The following is an 18477-nucleotide window of genomic DNA, read 5'->3' on the forward strand; positions in this document are numbered from 1 at the left end:
TTTCAACATCATTCTTATATATGGTTTGCTCCTCTCTTCTGTGAAAACTCCAGAAAGAGAATAGTGAGGTGTGTGTGTGTGTGTGTGTGTTTGTATATATATGTCACTATTAAAGTGTTGCAATGACAGCAGCTGTTTTTAAGTCCAAAGATATGACATAGTAAGTAGTCACTGAATAAACATAACCTACTTTGAGGTGTGAGAGCACACTGAACTGCTTTATTGCAGCGTATAATAGCATCTTAAAGGGAAATTTCAAAACCATTCACATTAAAGGCCATGGTACAACTCCCCAAAATTGTTCAGACCAGTATCCAGAAGCCACACGTGAAAACTGTTTGAAATGTTCAATTCTGAAGGCTCATTTAACTGTCTGTCTTCTCTTTGCCAAGTGATACCCTGTTCCATGCCTCTGGCTGTTATTTGGTATTTATAGAATCCCGTCAGCATACGTGGAACTTTACTGAAGACATAAGCGAAGATCAGTGTCAGAGACTGTAAACTATTTTCCATTCTATTTGTATGAGCTCAATAAACAGTAAAGGGCCTGACTGGTGTCAAGCCAATAGAGTAGTAGTGTAGCCTGGAAATTGCTCTGAAGTTTCTGATTTGGATAATCCTACTACTGGTGTTACCAAATACTACAGCTCCTCTGCAGGATGCTTAGAAATAGAAACAGCACTTTAAAAATGTTTTGCCACTTTCTGACTGAGCCTAATAGGCAAGTGTTTCAACTCTAACCCTCCTACCTTATTGTTTAAGGAAGCACTGAAGGTGACTGCCACCCATTCAAGAATTCTTTACCTAGAACTGTAGTTCTCACCCTAAACATCATACATCCTGACATGCTTTCTGAGTAAGCAATGAAGAGGGTGAGTCCCAGCTAGCACTTCAGCAACTGTGCATTCCAATGGATGTTCTCATGGGATTGTATTGCATTGCTAAACATCCTCGCAATGGAAAATCTTACAAGAATTGTTCATCTTAGAAGTTCTTCTTTCTCCCTTTACTAATTTTTCAATTAGAAAATGCCAAATGCATAGGATTTTAAATTAGTGTATTGGAATTTAGAAGTGAGACATCAAGAAAGGCTTCATGAATAAAGTAAATCTTAAATAGGCAGAAATCTGATATGTTCTTAAAATTAAAATGACTTCATGCCAAAAGATACGAGCAAAAAATGGGAGTATGCAAAATATTTTTCACGAAGAATGCTTGGTTTGTGTGTGGTAGAGGTTTAGTGCCAGAAGATAATAAATGGTACATTTAAAAAATAATTTGAAGGCATAATTCTTAAGAAGGAGATTAATATTCATTGGATACCTATTTTTGCTCAGGCATCGTCTCATTTACTACTTATAATAACCCTCTAGTGTTATATATTCTAATAGTGCATTACTCAGTTAATATCAGATTATATTATTTTACTCCTAACTGTTCTGAAAAATAAAGCTTGAGGTAAAAATATTTATGGAACAAATTTTGTTCATTTATTTTTATCCACTCTGTATGTAGAAAAACCATGTGCCTTGTTTTGCTCTCCTGTTGGAAAAGAACAGCCTATTCTTCTATCAGAACAAGTGTTGGATGGAACTTCTTGTGGATATCAGGGATTAGATATCTGTGCAAATGGCAGGTGTCAGGTAAGACATTCCAAAAGGGAGAGTATATATGCTGAGGGAGGATTGGGGGACCTTCGAGCAGCTGCACAGTACAGTGGAAAGCTCTGCCTCAACTGTGATCTTCAGCAAGTCTGATCTGCTTTGAAAGTCCATTTCTTCATCTGTATAATGAAGAGTTCAGACTAGAAAATATATAATACTCATTACTAGCTGAAAGAATCTGAAAATTTTATTCTGTAACGTACATATTACAGGTGTAAAATTGTGAGGCTTTGGGCATTCCAGACCAGAAACTCAAGCACTCCAGTTCTCCATGACTTGTGTCCAAGACTGAGCCATGTGGCAAAAACCTATAAAATCAGTCTTATTACTCAAAGTATCATCAACATTCTTGAATCAGCTGATTTCTAAATGTACATTCAATTTTTTATTATACTTAAGCATTTCATTTGCCTTTCTATTTCTTTTTAAAAATAATCTCCATCTACTATGTGCATTTATGTGCTTTTCTTTATTTATCATTAGAAAGGAGACATTCTGGGCTTCCCTGGTGGCGCAGTGGTTGAGAGTCCGCCTGCCGATGCAGGGGACGCGGGTTCGTGCGCCGGTCCGGGAAGATCCCACATGCCGCGGAGCGGCTGGGCCCGTGAGCCATGGCCGCTGAGCCTGCGCGTCCAGAGCCTGTGCTCCTCAACGGGAGAGGCCACAACAGTGAGAGGCCTGCGTACCGCAAAAAAAAAAAAAAAGGAGACATTCTGTTAAAATGAATATGAATAGTGTAGTGGAAAGATCAAACGCTAAAGCTTTGAAGTTGCTAGTTACAGGTCTGCCACTGTCTCAGGTTGGCTTCCCCTGGAAGATTATTATGCAGGAAGTATAATACCAGGTGTTTTCATGATCAACATGTATGCAGAGCGGGAAGGAGGCAGGACTGAGCACAGGGAGCATTTGGGCTTGGTACAGTCACAAGATGTCAGCTGACTGTGTGAGGAGCATTGTGGCTGGGATGGCTCTTCAAAGTTGTCCCCATTTGGGGTGAGAAAACCAGACCTTTTTAACCCCCATTATCTACTAGTGTTTGGATACAAGCTGTCCCAGGGGATGAGGGGGATGTGATCTTGGGAAACGCAGATTTCTTTAGGCTAGCCATTTTCTGAACAGGGCTGAAGGCTAAGAGCCATCAGCTGATAAATTTCCCAGGCGTGGAAGGAAAATATGTACATCCTTTAGTAATAAAAGAGGTATCTGAGTGGAGGAGGACTGAATCCACGACAACCACTAGGAAACTGTGTTCTCGGGAAAATCACTTAAAATATGTATGTGTCCATTAATCTGTAAAATGAAATAGGCAGGCCAGTGGTCATTGACTTTTTTGTGCAATACACTCCTTTGAGAATTTGATAAAAGTTTTGGTTTCTTCCTATAAAAAATGCATACCTGACCACACATGCACACACACGCATGTGCACACATGCTCCAAAATTTGAAAACAATTACAAGCTATGGATGGATCAATCTGTGGTCCAATAGAAGTCTATAGACTTCTGGATAAAAACTTGGAAACATCGTGAAACTTAAATGCTTTAGCAGCTCTCAGATTCTTTATTTTGCCATCATGCTCTAACATTTAAAGCGTAGAATCATGCAATATAATTGGTATAAGAGACAGTCTTATAATTACATATTAATTTCCTTTATTCTTTAACAGAATATGGCAGTAGCCTGAAATATAATTTTTCATTTGTCTATTTAAAAATCATTGCAGTTATTTATCTATACATATTTTGTTTTCAAAACTGTATGTTGTGCAATTAAAACTTTTATCTTTATTTTATCACTTTATGTAAATGTCAGATTAGTATATGACTTAAACGAATTTATTTTTCAAAAGAAATTATTTTCCTAACTCTATATGCCAAATATAATAGCTTACATTGCTGTGCTTTTCACTTAACAGTATTGTGTAAGCCAGATCTTTTATAGAGTCCCTAGGTAAACATAAAAGTAACAGCAACAACAACAAAAAATTCTGCATAAGTGTTATGTGAACCTGATGATTATAATTAAAGTTCTGTGAAATGAGTTGTAACTTCTGACAGCATTGGAATACTTCAGGATTCTGGCTTTTTAACTAACATGCTTCATTCTGTCTTTCAGTATAATTAAAAGCATGCTTCCTTTTTTGTTTCTGACAACCCTCTGTATACTGGGTTTGGCTAGAGTGTTTTATTTTTATCATAAAACATACACCATTGAAGTTGAATGTAGAATTCTAAACTTGGTGAGTGGACTAAGGAGGGCAATTGAAAATAGACAGCTTTCTCCTGGTGACCCAGTTTGGCTCCCTGGCATTTCTATCCTGGAAGAGGATAGAGAAAACTCTCCTCTGTATTATCATGGTACCTGCCAGTCTCCAGCCTGCCATTGGTACTTCAGGTACCTGCCACCAGTTAAACAGTATTGTCTTTTCCAAGTCATTCATCCTCAACTTTTAGAGTTATGTGAGCATATTTCGATAAGTGTGGATACTTGAGGCTACCAGTTACAAAATACTAACTCTTTGATTCTTATTTTAAGCTTACGTGATTATTGAGCCATGGCATTATGTCTATCCCTGCCTTTTATTTTAGATTTTACAAACTTACACTATCCCAGTTACAAGGGTTACAAAAAACTAAGAGACAACTAGGTACTAATTTATGCAATCATTTAACTACTATTTATCAAGTTTATTATATTTGCTGAGAAACAAGTCGGATGCTAGGGATAGAGCAATAAAGGCACTTTTTATCATTTCAAAATCACTCTAAACTCTACTCTAAATTTTCTCCTGATTTGTACATGAAGGAGAGACTTTTTCTTTAACCCCAGGACTCTCAGGTCTTTTCATGGCTCCTGATCAGTGAACTCTGACCATATCTTTGTTGTATTTTGAGAATTTCCTGTGGTGACCACCTCTTTCATCCAGAAACATTCTCTTCATTTCTCCCTGAATAAGCTTTGATTCGCTGGTCAGAGTTCTCCACTATTGCATTGTTTTGTCTACTTCTTGACACTGATACACACCCTCGTGACAAAGGGAAAGGATGCTGTATTATGCAGGTTTAATGCGATTTTTGCTTTCTTGGGATATTCATCCTGCAGCTGCATTTTATAACCTGCTCCTTCCCACACCCAACACCACCGACACCAACCACAGAAAAAGACCCTGGTTGTTTTTCTGTTTTATGTGATATTTAAAAAATTTATTTAAATAATTGTAACTTGTTATAAATGGATGTAACATCAGTCAGTCTTGCAGCTTCTTCTTGATTAGGGGTGATGGTATAATTCTACCATTTATTTCTGACAGTACAGACATTAACTTATGCACTTTGAGTATGCACAACTTTGCAAAATATCATATTTTCTGAACATCAAAGGGAGACCAACATTATTCACTAGAAAAGAGTCAATGATTTAATCTAAGAAGATTCATATTAACATCATTCTTCTGGGAACATATAAAAATTAATTATCCCACTGTTACTGTTTTCTTATAGCAACCATAGGTTGTGAGCAATTCTTACTCACTCATGCGTTAGATGCCAAAGAATTTGGGGATAGAAGTTTATTGGTGAACTGTAATGAATGTAAACATTTATATTTGGTTTCCACAGAGTTAATATTTAATACTCAGCATCTCCTCTTCAACCACTTTAGGAGTGAAGCCACCCATCCATACGGTGAAGCTTATCTGTTCTATGTTGAGTAGAATGAATTAGATTTATCATGTTATATTTAATAGAAATGTGACTTCCTTTGGGATTTATGTAAATTGCATTTGTCTCAATAATAGTTTTCCAAATTGCTTTAGGATACCATTTAATTCTTAATATAAGAAAAATACTTTTATCACTACCCTACTTTGGACAATTTACAGGTGGTATTATTTGACATGAGCTTGCTGTATTAGTTTGCACCAGAGAATATGGCATTTTATTAGTTTGTAAAATAAATATGTCTAGTTTGTAGAGACTAGGTTTGTCCTAAAGTAGTGGTTAAAAGAGAAAAGAAGAAAAAGCTCATTTTATGATGTACTGTCATTCTCTTGTTGCAGAAAGTTGGCTGTGATGGTTTATTAGGGTCTCTTGCAAGGGAAGATCATTGTGGTGTATGCAATGGCAATGGAAAATCATGCAAAATCATTAAAGGAGATTTTAATCACACCAGAGGAGCAGGTGATTATTGTTTTATTTTTTTCAAGGTTAACAATCCAAATAATCTCTGGGGACAGATTACATTGAACTTAACTTAGAAATGACAGTTCTGATTCTGTTGAAGACTTTTGTAATGGGTATTGAATGATTTTTTGCAATGACATACAGTACATGTGATATGAGCCAGAAATTCTAACAAGCCCATTTCCCAATACTGAAAACATGAAATCATTTGTTGTGCATTTAATAAATTGGAGCAGCAAGGGAATAATCTAATTTGCATTGGCTAATGTTATCAGGTTTCTACAGACCTTATCCTCCAATGCAAATTATTGATGTCTAACAGAGAATGATGATTTGTAACAGCCTGAAGCAACTATTGAGAGTATTAGTCTTCAGGTTTTCAGCTTTCCATTTTCTTTATTTTTTTCCTAATGTTTTTACTGAATTCAAAAGGAATTAATTTTTTAAAAGAGAGAGTCTATAGCAATGTAGCATGTTGGAAACTATAACAGGGAGTCAGAAGATGTGGGCTGATGTTCCAGATATATTAAGAGAGGGAACATGTCCTCTCTTGTTGTCTTTCCTCATCTATAAATACTAATACTCAGGGGATATGAGGATGAACTGATGATGATTGATCTATGTAGTGTGAATTTTAAGGTGATCCACAACAAAAAGTGATATCTGTACTGAAATATAATAACCCACCAATAAGCTTTATATACAGAAAATGCTTTATACTGAAGCCCTCAAGCTTACGGAGAGGAAGCAGACATTTCTATGTTCACGTTAGTGTCTTACCTAGACATCTATCTATTGAACTATCTTAGTATTTATGATTAAATTTTCATTATCATTCATATTCTTACATTACATACATCAACTTTTTCCTTTTTTACATTTCTTGTTCAAATACCAAGACCTGACCTAAAAATATGTATTTGTTTTGATACAAAGAATAAGCCATTTATATCTGAATAATCAAGAAGACTGAGTTCATTCTAGATTTTAAAAAATCCTTCACAAAAGAAAATTAGACACAGCCCTCGAAAGCTGAATATAACCTTTCTCTAGGCCCCAGCAGAATAAAAGATAAGTGAGCTTGAAGAACTTGAAGCCTAAAAATAACTAAGGCCCAGGGTAAATTGCAGATCAAAATCTCAATCTCCAAAGCTGTGAAAAAAGGTGACAGGTCCTACACGTCAGAATCTGTCAGAACTCATTTAGAATAGTCAGATGGAGATGTAACAGGCTCTTATACTTTCACCTAAGTGCAATTATAATAAGCTTTTCAGCCTGATTGTGATGGGAGACGTTTTTATAGTGCAGAAGTTCAAATCAAGTCTGAAAGACTGAAGAGATTTAAAGACACTAGAATTTTTGAAGACTATTCCTGCATAGTTACTTAATTTGCATGGAAACAGTTCACTGAAGAATACCGATGCACATTCAGCACTGGACCTTCTTCTTAGTTGTAATAACACTTAATTTTTAAACTAAGCATTGACAACAGAAATAACAGTTAAAAATCAGTAATGCGGTTCATTCTGACTGCAGTTAGGTGGATACATTTTTCCCCCAGATTCCTAATTCAAATCTCCTTTGTTTTTATTGCACTTTAATTTCTACTTTTGTTTATTAGTTTGTAAGTTATATTTGGAAAATGTCTAAAATGCCTACGATATTGGGAATATCAGAGACGAATAATGTTACTTCCTTAAAACAATCTGTCTTCCTTGCAACTCTCTGCTAGTTTAACATTGCTTACAGGGAAGAGACTAGAATTCTTAACTTGGACCATAGGGCCCTGTATGGTGTTGTTCCTACTTGTCTCTCTGGCATCATCTCACACCAAGGTCACTTTCCTTCTCTAAGCTGCAGCCACCAGATCTGTTACAGACGCTCAAACTGACCATGCTCCCTCTAGCACCTTGCATTTAAAAATATTGTTCTGTTAGCTTCCCCTTAGCTTTGCCTGGTTAATTCCTAGATGTCACTTAGATCTCAGTTCAAATGTCACTTCTTCAATGAAGTGTTCCCTGAACAACCTCTACCTCCTATCACCAACTAGTTTAGTGATTCTTACCGTATTTGTATCTGTACGGTTCAGTTGTATGGTAATTTTCTAATTTTACACCCTTTGGTCTTTCCTGCTAGATTTTAAAGATCAGTGAGGAAAAGTATCATGGCTACTGTTGTTGAATACCCTATTCCCAATGACCAGTATAGTGTGTGATCCATTAACATTTGTTAATTTAATTAATAATGGAACATTATATTGTTACGACTTTAAAAAATACAAATCTGTATGAGTCCTTAATTATCTCGTGGGCTTCATTTACTTGTAACTTTAGGAATGTGGTATTCATTTCTCTTGAGACAATTTTATCCTTGTAGTTTATGGACTTCCTAAAATTTCTTGAAGGAATTGTAGCCTTATTTGGTCCAGTTGGCCATGCACACTGTATATATTGTATGAGTAACACATGTGCAGACACGTGTGGGTGTTTTCAGTCCCTGTGCTCTATTTAGAGTTTGCTAAATCATTTTTGTTGGAGCTAGAAAATCAACTTAAGAAGAGAATTCTTTTTCCTTTGTACATTTATCATGTCTTTCATTGGAACTTGCCTGGCCAGGGGATAATTTTTTAAGGGATTTTTAAAGGTAAGTTGTATATTTGGCCACTTGTGCAACTATATAGTTATCAATCTACATTTAGAAGAAGGTGGGCATAAAACCTGTTATTCCTAGTACAAGAGATGATGATACTAATCCTGTACAAGGAACACATGCTCTTAGGCTTTTTATTTGTATGTTTGCCACAGCAGTAAGAGAGTCATAGTGTCATGTATTCTACCCTGTGAAATAGTAGCAGCAGGCCATAGCTGGAATCAGACAGATCTGAGTTCAAACCTTGCGTCAGCTAATTACTAACAAGGAAGTCTTGAAAAAGGCAGTTTTTTTCTCTACCTTTATTTTCCAATCTATTAAATATCTACCTTAGATGGTATCATTATGGCTAAATGAAATAAATTATCTATAATTGTGACTAGCACATAGCAGTTGATCAAAATGTGGCATTTATCATTAATACTACCGAGAAGATAATGATTACTTTGGGCATTTTAAGATGGCTGATTAAGAATGGGATCTCTGGTTATGAAATAGGATCTTCCTATGTACAAAGCAAACTGTCCAACGTGAGGATCAAATTTATGACCTTGACATCACAGGTTTTATTTCAACTTCTGAGCTCAGCAGTAACCACTCGTATATTCACTTCTTTTAAAAATGTGCATTCTCAATTGTGCTAAATGGCTTATTTACTGAAAAATATCTAGAGCCTCAGTCTTCAGCTATCCCTCTTCAGATGTCTTTGCTTAATATTTTTCTTGCTCTCTTTCTTCTTTAAACTTAATCTAACTCACCTGTCCTCCAAGCCTTTTCAATTGAATAATTGCTCTATATTATATATTGCTCTATATTGCTCTATACTATCTGTAGTATATAGATATTACTATAAACTTATACGTAACTGTTGTCCTAAAATACAACATACCTCTGGGTTTCCTGCTAAACTCAAACAGGAATTTACAGTTACTACCTCTCCTCTACTTTTCTCTATCTACTCTTCTTTTTCAACATCCTGAAACTTATCATCTTCTCCAAACACATTACTAAATTTATTTGCTCAGAGATGAACAGTTACCTCTTGATTGTGACATCCAATGGGCTCTCCTTGGTCACCTTTCTCTTTGATGTCTGTACAGCTTTTTGCACCAACAATTCTTTTTAAAATATTCGAATTCATAAGATCCTACTACATCAAAATAGCCAGATCTCTACCTATCATGATTATTCCTTCTCTGTATTCTTTCCTAATTTTTTTTTTCAGTCTCTCTGTTAAAAACCATAGGGCTTCCCTGGTGGCACAGTGGTTAAGAATCTGCCTGCCAATGCAGGAGATATGGGTTTGAGCCCTGGTCCAGGAAAATCCCACATCCTGTGGAGCAGCTAAGCCCATGCACCACAACTACTGAGCCTGTGCTCTAGAGCCCGCAAGCCACAACTACTGAGCCTGCGTGCCTAGAGTCCATGCTCTGCAACAGGAGAAGCCACCACAGTGAGAAGCCCACACACCGCAACAAAGAGTGGCCCCCACTTGCTGCAGCTAGAGAAAGCCCGCACACAGCAATGAAGACCCAATGCAGCCAAAAATAAATAAATTAAATAAACAAATTAAAAAAAAAAAACATAACTGTCACCGAGGTTGCATCCTTGACTTCTCCTGTCTCTCAGTTTTCTCCGTTAACTCTCATGGCTTAAATTACTGCCTCACAAAGGTACTTCAACAGGCTGACCTTTTCCTGGAGTTGCAGAAGTTCCAGAGTTCTTACTGGATATTTTTACTAGTGTGTTATACTGTTTTGTTAAAAAAAAATTGCAAAGCCAAACATCAGATTATTGCCCAAACTTGACTTCCATGTTCCTATAAACGATGGCTGCATTTGCACATAATAATGAAGAATTGTGTTCAATGTTTATTTCCCCACTTTCTATTGGTTCTCAAATTCAGAATTTGTTTTCTTTACTATGCCTTCTGGTTTTTCTACCTTAGCCTCTAGCACTCCTGGATTTTTACATTAGCCTCCTGACACTGTTATCTACAACTATATCGCTGGGCATCTTGCATACTGCTGTCAGATAAAGCCTCTCCAAGCTGGTATCTAACTACCACATTCCTTGCTGTAGAATGTTCAGTAGCTTCAAATGGATAAATTCAGTGTCCTGGGCATGCATTTAAACTCTCCTAATATAGCCAAGTTCTTACACCTTCTCATTCTGTCAGAATTATTATATTTCTGTGGTCCTAAAAATACCACTTACTATGTTACTTTTCTTTACATTCAGTGAACTCATTCTTTTTCTGTATGTAGTTGACTCTTAAATAACAAAGGTTTGAACTGCATTGGTCCACTTATATGTGGATTTTTAAAAATAGTAAATACTATAGTACCACACGACCTGCAGTTGTTTGAATCCACGGATGTAGAACCACGGATACAGAGGGTGCACTATTTATTATACTCAGATTTTTTACTGCATGGAAGATCAGTGCCCTTAACCCCTGCATTGTTCAAGGGTCACCTGTATATCCAAATTCTATACGTTCTTCAAAGACAGTTAATCTATCTGCTTCTTTATGAAGCTTTCCTTGACTATATGAAATGTTCTCTCCTCTGAATCATTGTGACTCCTGCTGATGCCAGTGTTTCTCAAACATAAGTAATGTATATAACCACTTAAAAGAAAAAAAGGAAAAAAATCCCACTTCTGTGAGTTAAAATAGCAGCGAAACTTTTGAGTATTGACGTGATCAGAGAAGGGGGACAGTTTAAACAACATTGATTTACATTCTTCAGTAGGGAATTAAACTATTTTGAATATGATCTTTTTAACATAAATTTGGAAGTTTTATTTAAGTCGTTTTTATGTAAGATATTTGTGCCTTGTCTTGATTCAATTATAAGCTCATTGAGTACACAGACCTTCTTACCTTACTTCAATATACCAATAGACAGTAAACATTTGTTTCCATTTTCATTGCTGCATATTGTGTTCATATAACAAAGTGGAAGTGCTTGTATGATTTGGTGTTACTAAAAATGGTTAAATTGAGTAAGTATTATTTGCTAATGGAAATGTTGATTTGAAAAGCACAGACCTCTAATCCCGGACACTACCACCAGGTGGGGTGTCTGTTACCTTTTGGTAAACACCAAATAACTGTCAACAGTTTCAGGAATTTGAATTATTGATCAACAGGAGACAACTCTGGGATTAGCTGTTATACCTTTTTAACGTAGCTTTGAAATTAGACTTTTATCAGGGCTGTATGTAGCTACACAGAAGTACTAAGAAGACTATTAAATGTTATTTTACTATAATTTTAAAGCATAACTATTAAGCCAAAAGTTGGCATCTGCTGTCTTTTCTGTACCAAATGAAGTCTTGATTTTGACTTTTTATGCACACTTTCTCTTCTATCCAGCTTTATCTTACCGTCTTATTTCACTTCAGGCATTACATTCCTAACCACTGCTGAAGAATATTTCCTAAGAAACACCTAATTGTATCTTGCTCCTAGCCGTCTGACACCTTCCAGGGTGACACCAGATTGCTTGGTGTGGCCTTATTACACTTCTCTCCAGCCCCAGATTCAAAACCCTTGGCTAATCTTCCAGAGAGGGCTTGGTCTCTCTTGTCCTATACTCAACAACTTCAGGGACCAGACATCCGCCATCTGTATGCTCTCCAGCTGTGTTTGCTCCTTCCACCCACTTTCTAACTTAAAGGAGTTCCATGAGCAGAACTTAAGGCTGTTTGCTCTGTTCCAAGATTCACTGTGTTTCTAACCAGGCTGTCCTGTTGTGCTTTTTTCTCACCTCATAATTCATAAGCTGTCAGGGAGCTTTACAGTCACCTACTTGCTCTTGATAGTGTTGTATTCTCAACATTTTTCCAAGAAACTTCTCCACTTGAATTTATGACAGCTTTTATACATAATTTTTTTTCTTTACATAGGTATTGAAGTATCACAGCAAAAGCCAAAACCAAAAGAGAGATAGGGCAAGTCAATGAAGAAAAGAAGAATTAGAAAAAACTCAAGATGTATTTCATGTTTTATTGATTCTTACAGGTTATGTAGAAGTGTTGGTGATACCTGCTGGAGCAAGAAGAATCAAAATTGTGGAGGAAAAGCCGGCACACAGCTACTTAGGTAACCTGTGTTACAGACGCAGAGCCCATGCAAGTCCAAGCTTAGCTGCCCTGCCCTGAGAGTGCTCTTATGCCCAAGACTTTAGTGTGTTTCTAGTTACATGTTTGAATTTCCCAGGAAGCACCTCTTGTCATATCAAGTAGGAATTTTTTCCTTCCCTCCCAGGGGCTTCCCAGGAGCAAAAGCAATCTGGTTGTCTCTGTGTTTGGTGGCGGTGGGTGTTATAAATTACTTCCTCATGTTAGTCCATGTTGGGAAACAAACACTCGTTGGGGGATTTGGGTATGTTTTATTTCATATATATATATATACATATTTAATAAATATATTTATTTCATATATTCATGAACATAAATGTATACATATTCATGTTTACTGCATGTGCAAATGCATACATCAATGTGTGTGTATATATATATATATATATATAATGATTGCTCTATAATTTGGAAATCTTGTGGGATTCTTAAAATATTTCTATGTACTAAAAGGACTTCCCCTTTTAATGGAAGACAATGCTCTCTTTTGCCTCACTTCAGGTGTACTCATTTATGAAGAAAGTATTTTTTAAAAAATTTTTAATAGAAAAAGTTGACTTGCATTATTATGTAGTTTCAGGTATACTGCATAGTGCTTTGACATATGCATACATTATGAAATGGTCACCACCATAAGTCTAGTAACCATCTGTTCCCAAATGAAGTTATTACAATGTTATTGACCATATTCCTTTTGCTGTGTATGATAGGACCTTGACTTGCTAATTTCATTACTGGAGGTTTTTACCTCTTACTACCCTTCACCTATTTCATGTACCCCCCCGCCCTCTCTCTCTGGCAGTCACCCCTTTGTATCTAAGAGTTTCTGTTTGTTTTGTTTGTTTTTCTTGTCTGACTGCTATGGCTAGGACTTCCAATACTATATGGAATGGAAGTGGTGAGAGTGGGCATCTTTATCTTATTCCTGATTCTAGAGGAAATGCTTTCACCTATTTACGATTGAGTATGATGTTGGCTGTTGATGTTGTCATATCTGGCCTTTATTATGTTGAGGTATATTCCCTTTATACCCACTTCATTGAAAGTTTTTTTTATCATAAATAAATGTTGAATTTTGTAAAAAGCTTTTTCTGCACCTATTGAGATGATTATATGATTTTTATTCCTCAGTTTGTTTACATGATGTGTCACATTGATTTGTGGATAATGAACCATCCTTGCAACTCTGGGATAAACCTCACTTAATCATGGTGTAATATCCTTTTAATGTATTGTTGAATTTGATTTTCTAATATTTTGTTGAGGAGTTTTAGATCTATATTCATCAGGGATATTGGCCTGTAATTTTCTTTTCTTCTGGTGTCTCTGTCTAGTTTTGGTATCAAGGCAATTCTGGCCTCACAGAATGAATTTGAAAGTGTTCCTTTCTCTTCAGTTTTGGGGAATAGTTTGAGAAGGATAGACATTAACTCTTCTTTAAATGTTTGGTAGATTCACCTGTGGAGCTGTCTGGTCCTTGACTTTTGTTTATTGGGAGTTTTTTGATTACTGAATCAATTTCATTACTGGTAATTGGTCTTTCATACTTTCTATTTCTTCCTGATTCAGTCTTGGGAGATTGCACATTTCCAGGAATTTATTCATTGTTTATAGGTTGTCCAATTTATTGATGTATAATTATTCATAGTAATCTCTTATGATCCTCTGTATTTCTCTGGTGTTAATTGTAACTTTCTTTTCATTTATGATTTTATTTAATTGGGCCCTTGAGAAAGTTTTTTTAAATCTTTAAGTACTACTTCTGGAAAAAAATTCTATCAGCTATTTTAATTAGGCCAGTTAATGATTTTTAAATATATGAAAGAAAATATTATGTTGTCAAAATACATATTGCTTATAAATTAATATTTCAAACTAAGTCATGTAAAATGATCTTTTATAGTCATGGCATCCACAGATAGAGGTATGTAATGTGATATGCTGGAAAAAGACTAAATATTCTCCCAGAATTTAAACATTGTATTTATATTATTTTTTTATTTTTATATTTTTATTTTATATTGGAGCATATTTGATTTACAATGTTGTATTAGATTTAGGTGTACAGCAAAGTGATTCAGTTATACATATACATATATCTGTTCTTTTTCAGATTCTTTTCCTATTTAGGTTATTACAGAATATTGAGTAGAGTTCCCTATACTATACAGTAGGTCCTTGTTGATTCCTATTTTATATATAGTAGTGTGTATATGTTAATCCCAACCTCCTAATTTACACCCTCGCCCTTTTTTCCCTTTGGTAACCATAAGTTTGTTTTCTAAGTCTGTGAGTCTGTTTCTGTTTTGTAAGTAAATTCATTTGTATCATTTGTTTAGATTCCTCATGTAAGTGATATGATATTTGTCTTTCTCTGACATCACTTAGTATGATAATCTCTAGGTCCATCTATGTTGCTGCACATAGAATTATTTTATTCGTTTTTATGGCTGAGTAATATTCCATTGTATATATGTACCAGCATCTTCCTTATCCATTCATCTGTTCATGGACATGTACACTGCTCCCATAGCTTCACTATTGTGAATAGTACTGCAATAAATATTTAGGGTGCATGTATCTTTTCGAATTAAGGTTTTCTCCAGATATATGCCCAGGAGTGGGATTGCTGGATCATATGGTAGCTCTATTTTTAGTTTTTTGAGGAACCTCCATAATGTTCTCCATAGTGGCTGTACAAATTTACATTCCCACCAACAGTGTAGAAAAAGGTTCCCTTTTCTTCACACCCTCTCCAGCATTTACTGTTTGTAAGCTTTTTGATGATGGACCATTCTGACCGGTGTGAGGTGATACCTCATTGTAGTTTTGATTTGCATTTCTCTAATAATTAGCGATGTTAAGCATCTTTTCATGTGCTTTTGACCATCTGTATGTCTTCTTTGGAGAAATGTCTATTTAGATCTTTGGCCCATTTTTGGATTGGGTTGTTTGTTTTTTACATATTGAGTTGCGTGAACTGTTTGTATATTTTGGAGATTAATCTCTTGTCAGTTGCATCAATTGCAAACATTTTCTCCCATCCTGTGGGTTGTTTTTTTGTCTTGTTTATGGTTTCCTTTGCTGTGCAAAAGGTTTTAAGTTTAATTAGGTCCTGTTTGCTTATTTTTGTTTTTATTTTCATTACTCTAGGAGGTGGATCCAAAAAGATATTGCTGCAAATTATGACAAAGTGTATTCTGCCTATGTTTTCCTCTAAGAATTTTATAATATGCAGTCTTACATATAGGTCTTTAATCCATTTTGAGTTTATTTTTGTATTATGGTGTTAGAGAATGTTCTAATTTCATTCTTTTACATGTAACTGTCTAGTTTTCCCAGCACCACTTATTGAAGAGACTGTCTTTTCTCCATTGTATATTCTTGCCCCCTTTGTCATAGATTAATTGACCATAGGTGTGTGGGTTTATTTCTGGGTTTTCTATCCTGTTCCATTTGTCTATATTTCTGTGTTTGTGCCAGTACAAAACTGTTACTGTAGCTTTGTAGTATAGTCAGAAGTCAGGTAGCCTGGTTCCTCCAGCTCCATTTTCCTTTCTCAAGATTGCTTTGGCTATTTGGGGTATCTTGTGTTTCCACACAAATTTTTAAATTTTTTGTTTTACTTCTGTGAAAAATGTAATTGGGAATTTGATAGGGATTACATTGAATCTATAGATTGCCTTGGGTAATATAGTCATTTTGACAATATTGATTCTTCCAATCAAGGAACAGGGTATATCTTTCTATCTGTTTGCCTCATCTTCTGTTTCTTTCATCAAAGTCTTTTAGTTTTCAGAGTAGGGGTCTTTTGCCTCCTTAGGTAGGTTTATTCCTATGTATTTTTTTCTTTTTGATGTGATGGTAAATGGCATTGTTTCCTTAATTTCTCTTTCTGATATTTCATTGTTTTTGTATAGAAATGCAACAGAAATCTGTGTATTAATTTTGTGTCCTGCAACTTTACCACATTCATTGATGAGCTCTAGAAGGTTTCTGGTAGCATCTTTAGGATTTTCTATATATGGTACCATATCATCTTCAGACAGTGACAATTTTACTTCTTTTCCAATTTGGATTTCTTTTACTCTTTTTTTCCTCTGATTGCCGTGGGTAGGACTTCCAAAACTATGTTGAATAAAAGTGGCAGGAGTGCACATCCTTGTCTTGTTCCTGTTCTTAGAGGAAATACTTTCAGCTTTTCACCATAGAGTATGATGTTAGCTGTGGGTTTGTCATATATGGCTTTTATTATGTTGAGGAATGTTCCCTCTATGCCCACTTGCTGGAGAGTTTTTATCATAAATGGGTGTTGAACTTTGTCAGAAGATTTTTCTGCACCTATTGAGATGATCATATGGTTTTTATTCTTCAATTTGTTAATGTCGTGTATCGTACTGATTGATTTGTGGAGACTGAAAAATCCTTGCATACCTGGAATAATCCCACTTAATCATGGTGTATGATCCTTTTAATGTATTGTTGGATTCGGTTTGCTAATATTTTTGGGTCTATGTTCATCAATGATATTGATCTGTAATTTTCTTTTTTTGTGGTATCTTTGTCTGGTTTTGGTATCAGTGTGATGGCAGCCTCATAGAATGAGTTTGTGAGTATTCCTTTCTCTGCAATTTTTTGGAATAGTTTTAGAACAATGGTTGTTAACTCTTCTCTAAATGTTTGATAGAATTTACCTGTAAAGCCAGTAAAAGTCCTGGACTTTTGTTTGTTGGGAATTTTTTAATCACAGTTTCAGTTTCCGTACTTGTGATTGGTCTGTTCTTATTTTCTATTTCTTCCTGGTTCCATCTTGTGAGATTGTACCTTTCTAAGAATTTGTCCATTTCTTCTAGGTTGTCCATTTTATTGGCAAATACTTGCTTATAGTAGTCTCTTATGATCCTTTTTTATTTCTGTGGTGTCGTAACTTTTCCTTTTCATTTCTAGTTTTATTGATTTGGGCTTTCTTCCTTTTTTCTTGATGAGTCTGCCTAAAGGTTTATCAATTTTGTTTATCTTTTCAATGAACCAACTTTTAGTTTCTTTGATCTTTTCTACTGTTTTCTTCATCTCTATTCCATTTATTTCCACTCTGATCTTTATGATTTCTTTCCTTCTACTAACTTTGGGTTTTGTTTGTTCTTCTTTCTCCAGTTGCTTTAAGTGTAAGGTTAGGTTGTTTATTTGTCATTTTTCTTGTTACCTGAGGTAAGATTGTATTGTTATAAACTTCCCTCTTAGAACTGCTTTTGCCACATCCCATAGGTTTTTTTTCGTCATGTTTTCATTTGTCTCTAGATATTTCTTGATTTCCTCTTTGATTTCTTCAGCGATTGATTAATTATTTAGTAACATATTGTTTAGCCTCCATGTGTTTGTGTTTTTGTGCAGTTTTTTTCTTGTAGTTGATTTCTAATCTCATAGTGTTGTTTTTAGAAAAGATGCTTAATATGATATCAGTTTTTTTTAATTTATTGAGACTTGCTTTATGGTCCAGCATGTGATCTATCCTGGGGAATGTTCCATGTGCATGTGAAAAGAATGTGTATTCTGCTGCTTTTGGATAAAATGTTCTATCAATATTAATTAAGTCCATCAGGTCTAATGTGTCATTTAAGGCCCATGTGTCCTTATTCATTTTCTGTCTGGAAGATCTGTGCACTGATGTAAGTGGGGTGTTATAGTCCCCCACTATGATTGTGTTACTGTTAATTTCTCCTTTTATGGCTATTAGCATTTACCTTATATATTGAGGTGCTTCTGTGTTGGGTGTATATATATTTACAATTGTTATATCTTCTTCTTGGATTGATCCCTTAATCATTATGTAGTGT

General features: G+C 35.4%; 1 protein-coding gene across 1 annotated transcript in view; it reads left to right on the plus strand.

Moving 5' to 3' along the window:
- The window catches only part of ADAMTS19 (ADAM metallopeptidase with thrombospondin type 1 motif 19), a 281951-nt gene that overhangs the window by 182674 nt on the left and 80800 nt on the right, over window positions 1-18477 (plus strand). The window contains exons 14-16 of the mRNA XM_060146233.1: window positions 1516-1643; window positions 5722-5842; window positions 12525-12605. Of these exons, the coding sequence (XP_060002216.1) occupies window positions 1516-1643; window positions 5722-5842; window positions 12525-12605 (330 nt within the window). The remainder of the gene's footprint in view (window positions 1-1515; window positions 1644-5721; window positions 5843-12524; window positions 12606-18477) is intronic.

The sequence above is a fragment of the Lagenorhynchus albirostris genome, chromosome 3 (assembly GCF_949774975.1).
Source record: "Lagenorhynchus albirostris chromosome 3, mLagAlb1.1, whole genome shotgun sequence".
Taxonomy (NCBI): domain Eukaryota; kingdom Metazoa; phylum Chordata; class Mammalia; order Artiodactyla; family Delphinidae; genus Lagenorhynchus; species Lagenorhynchus albirostris.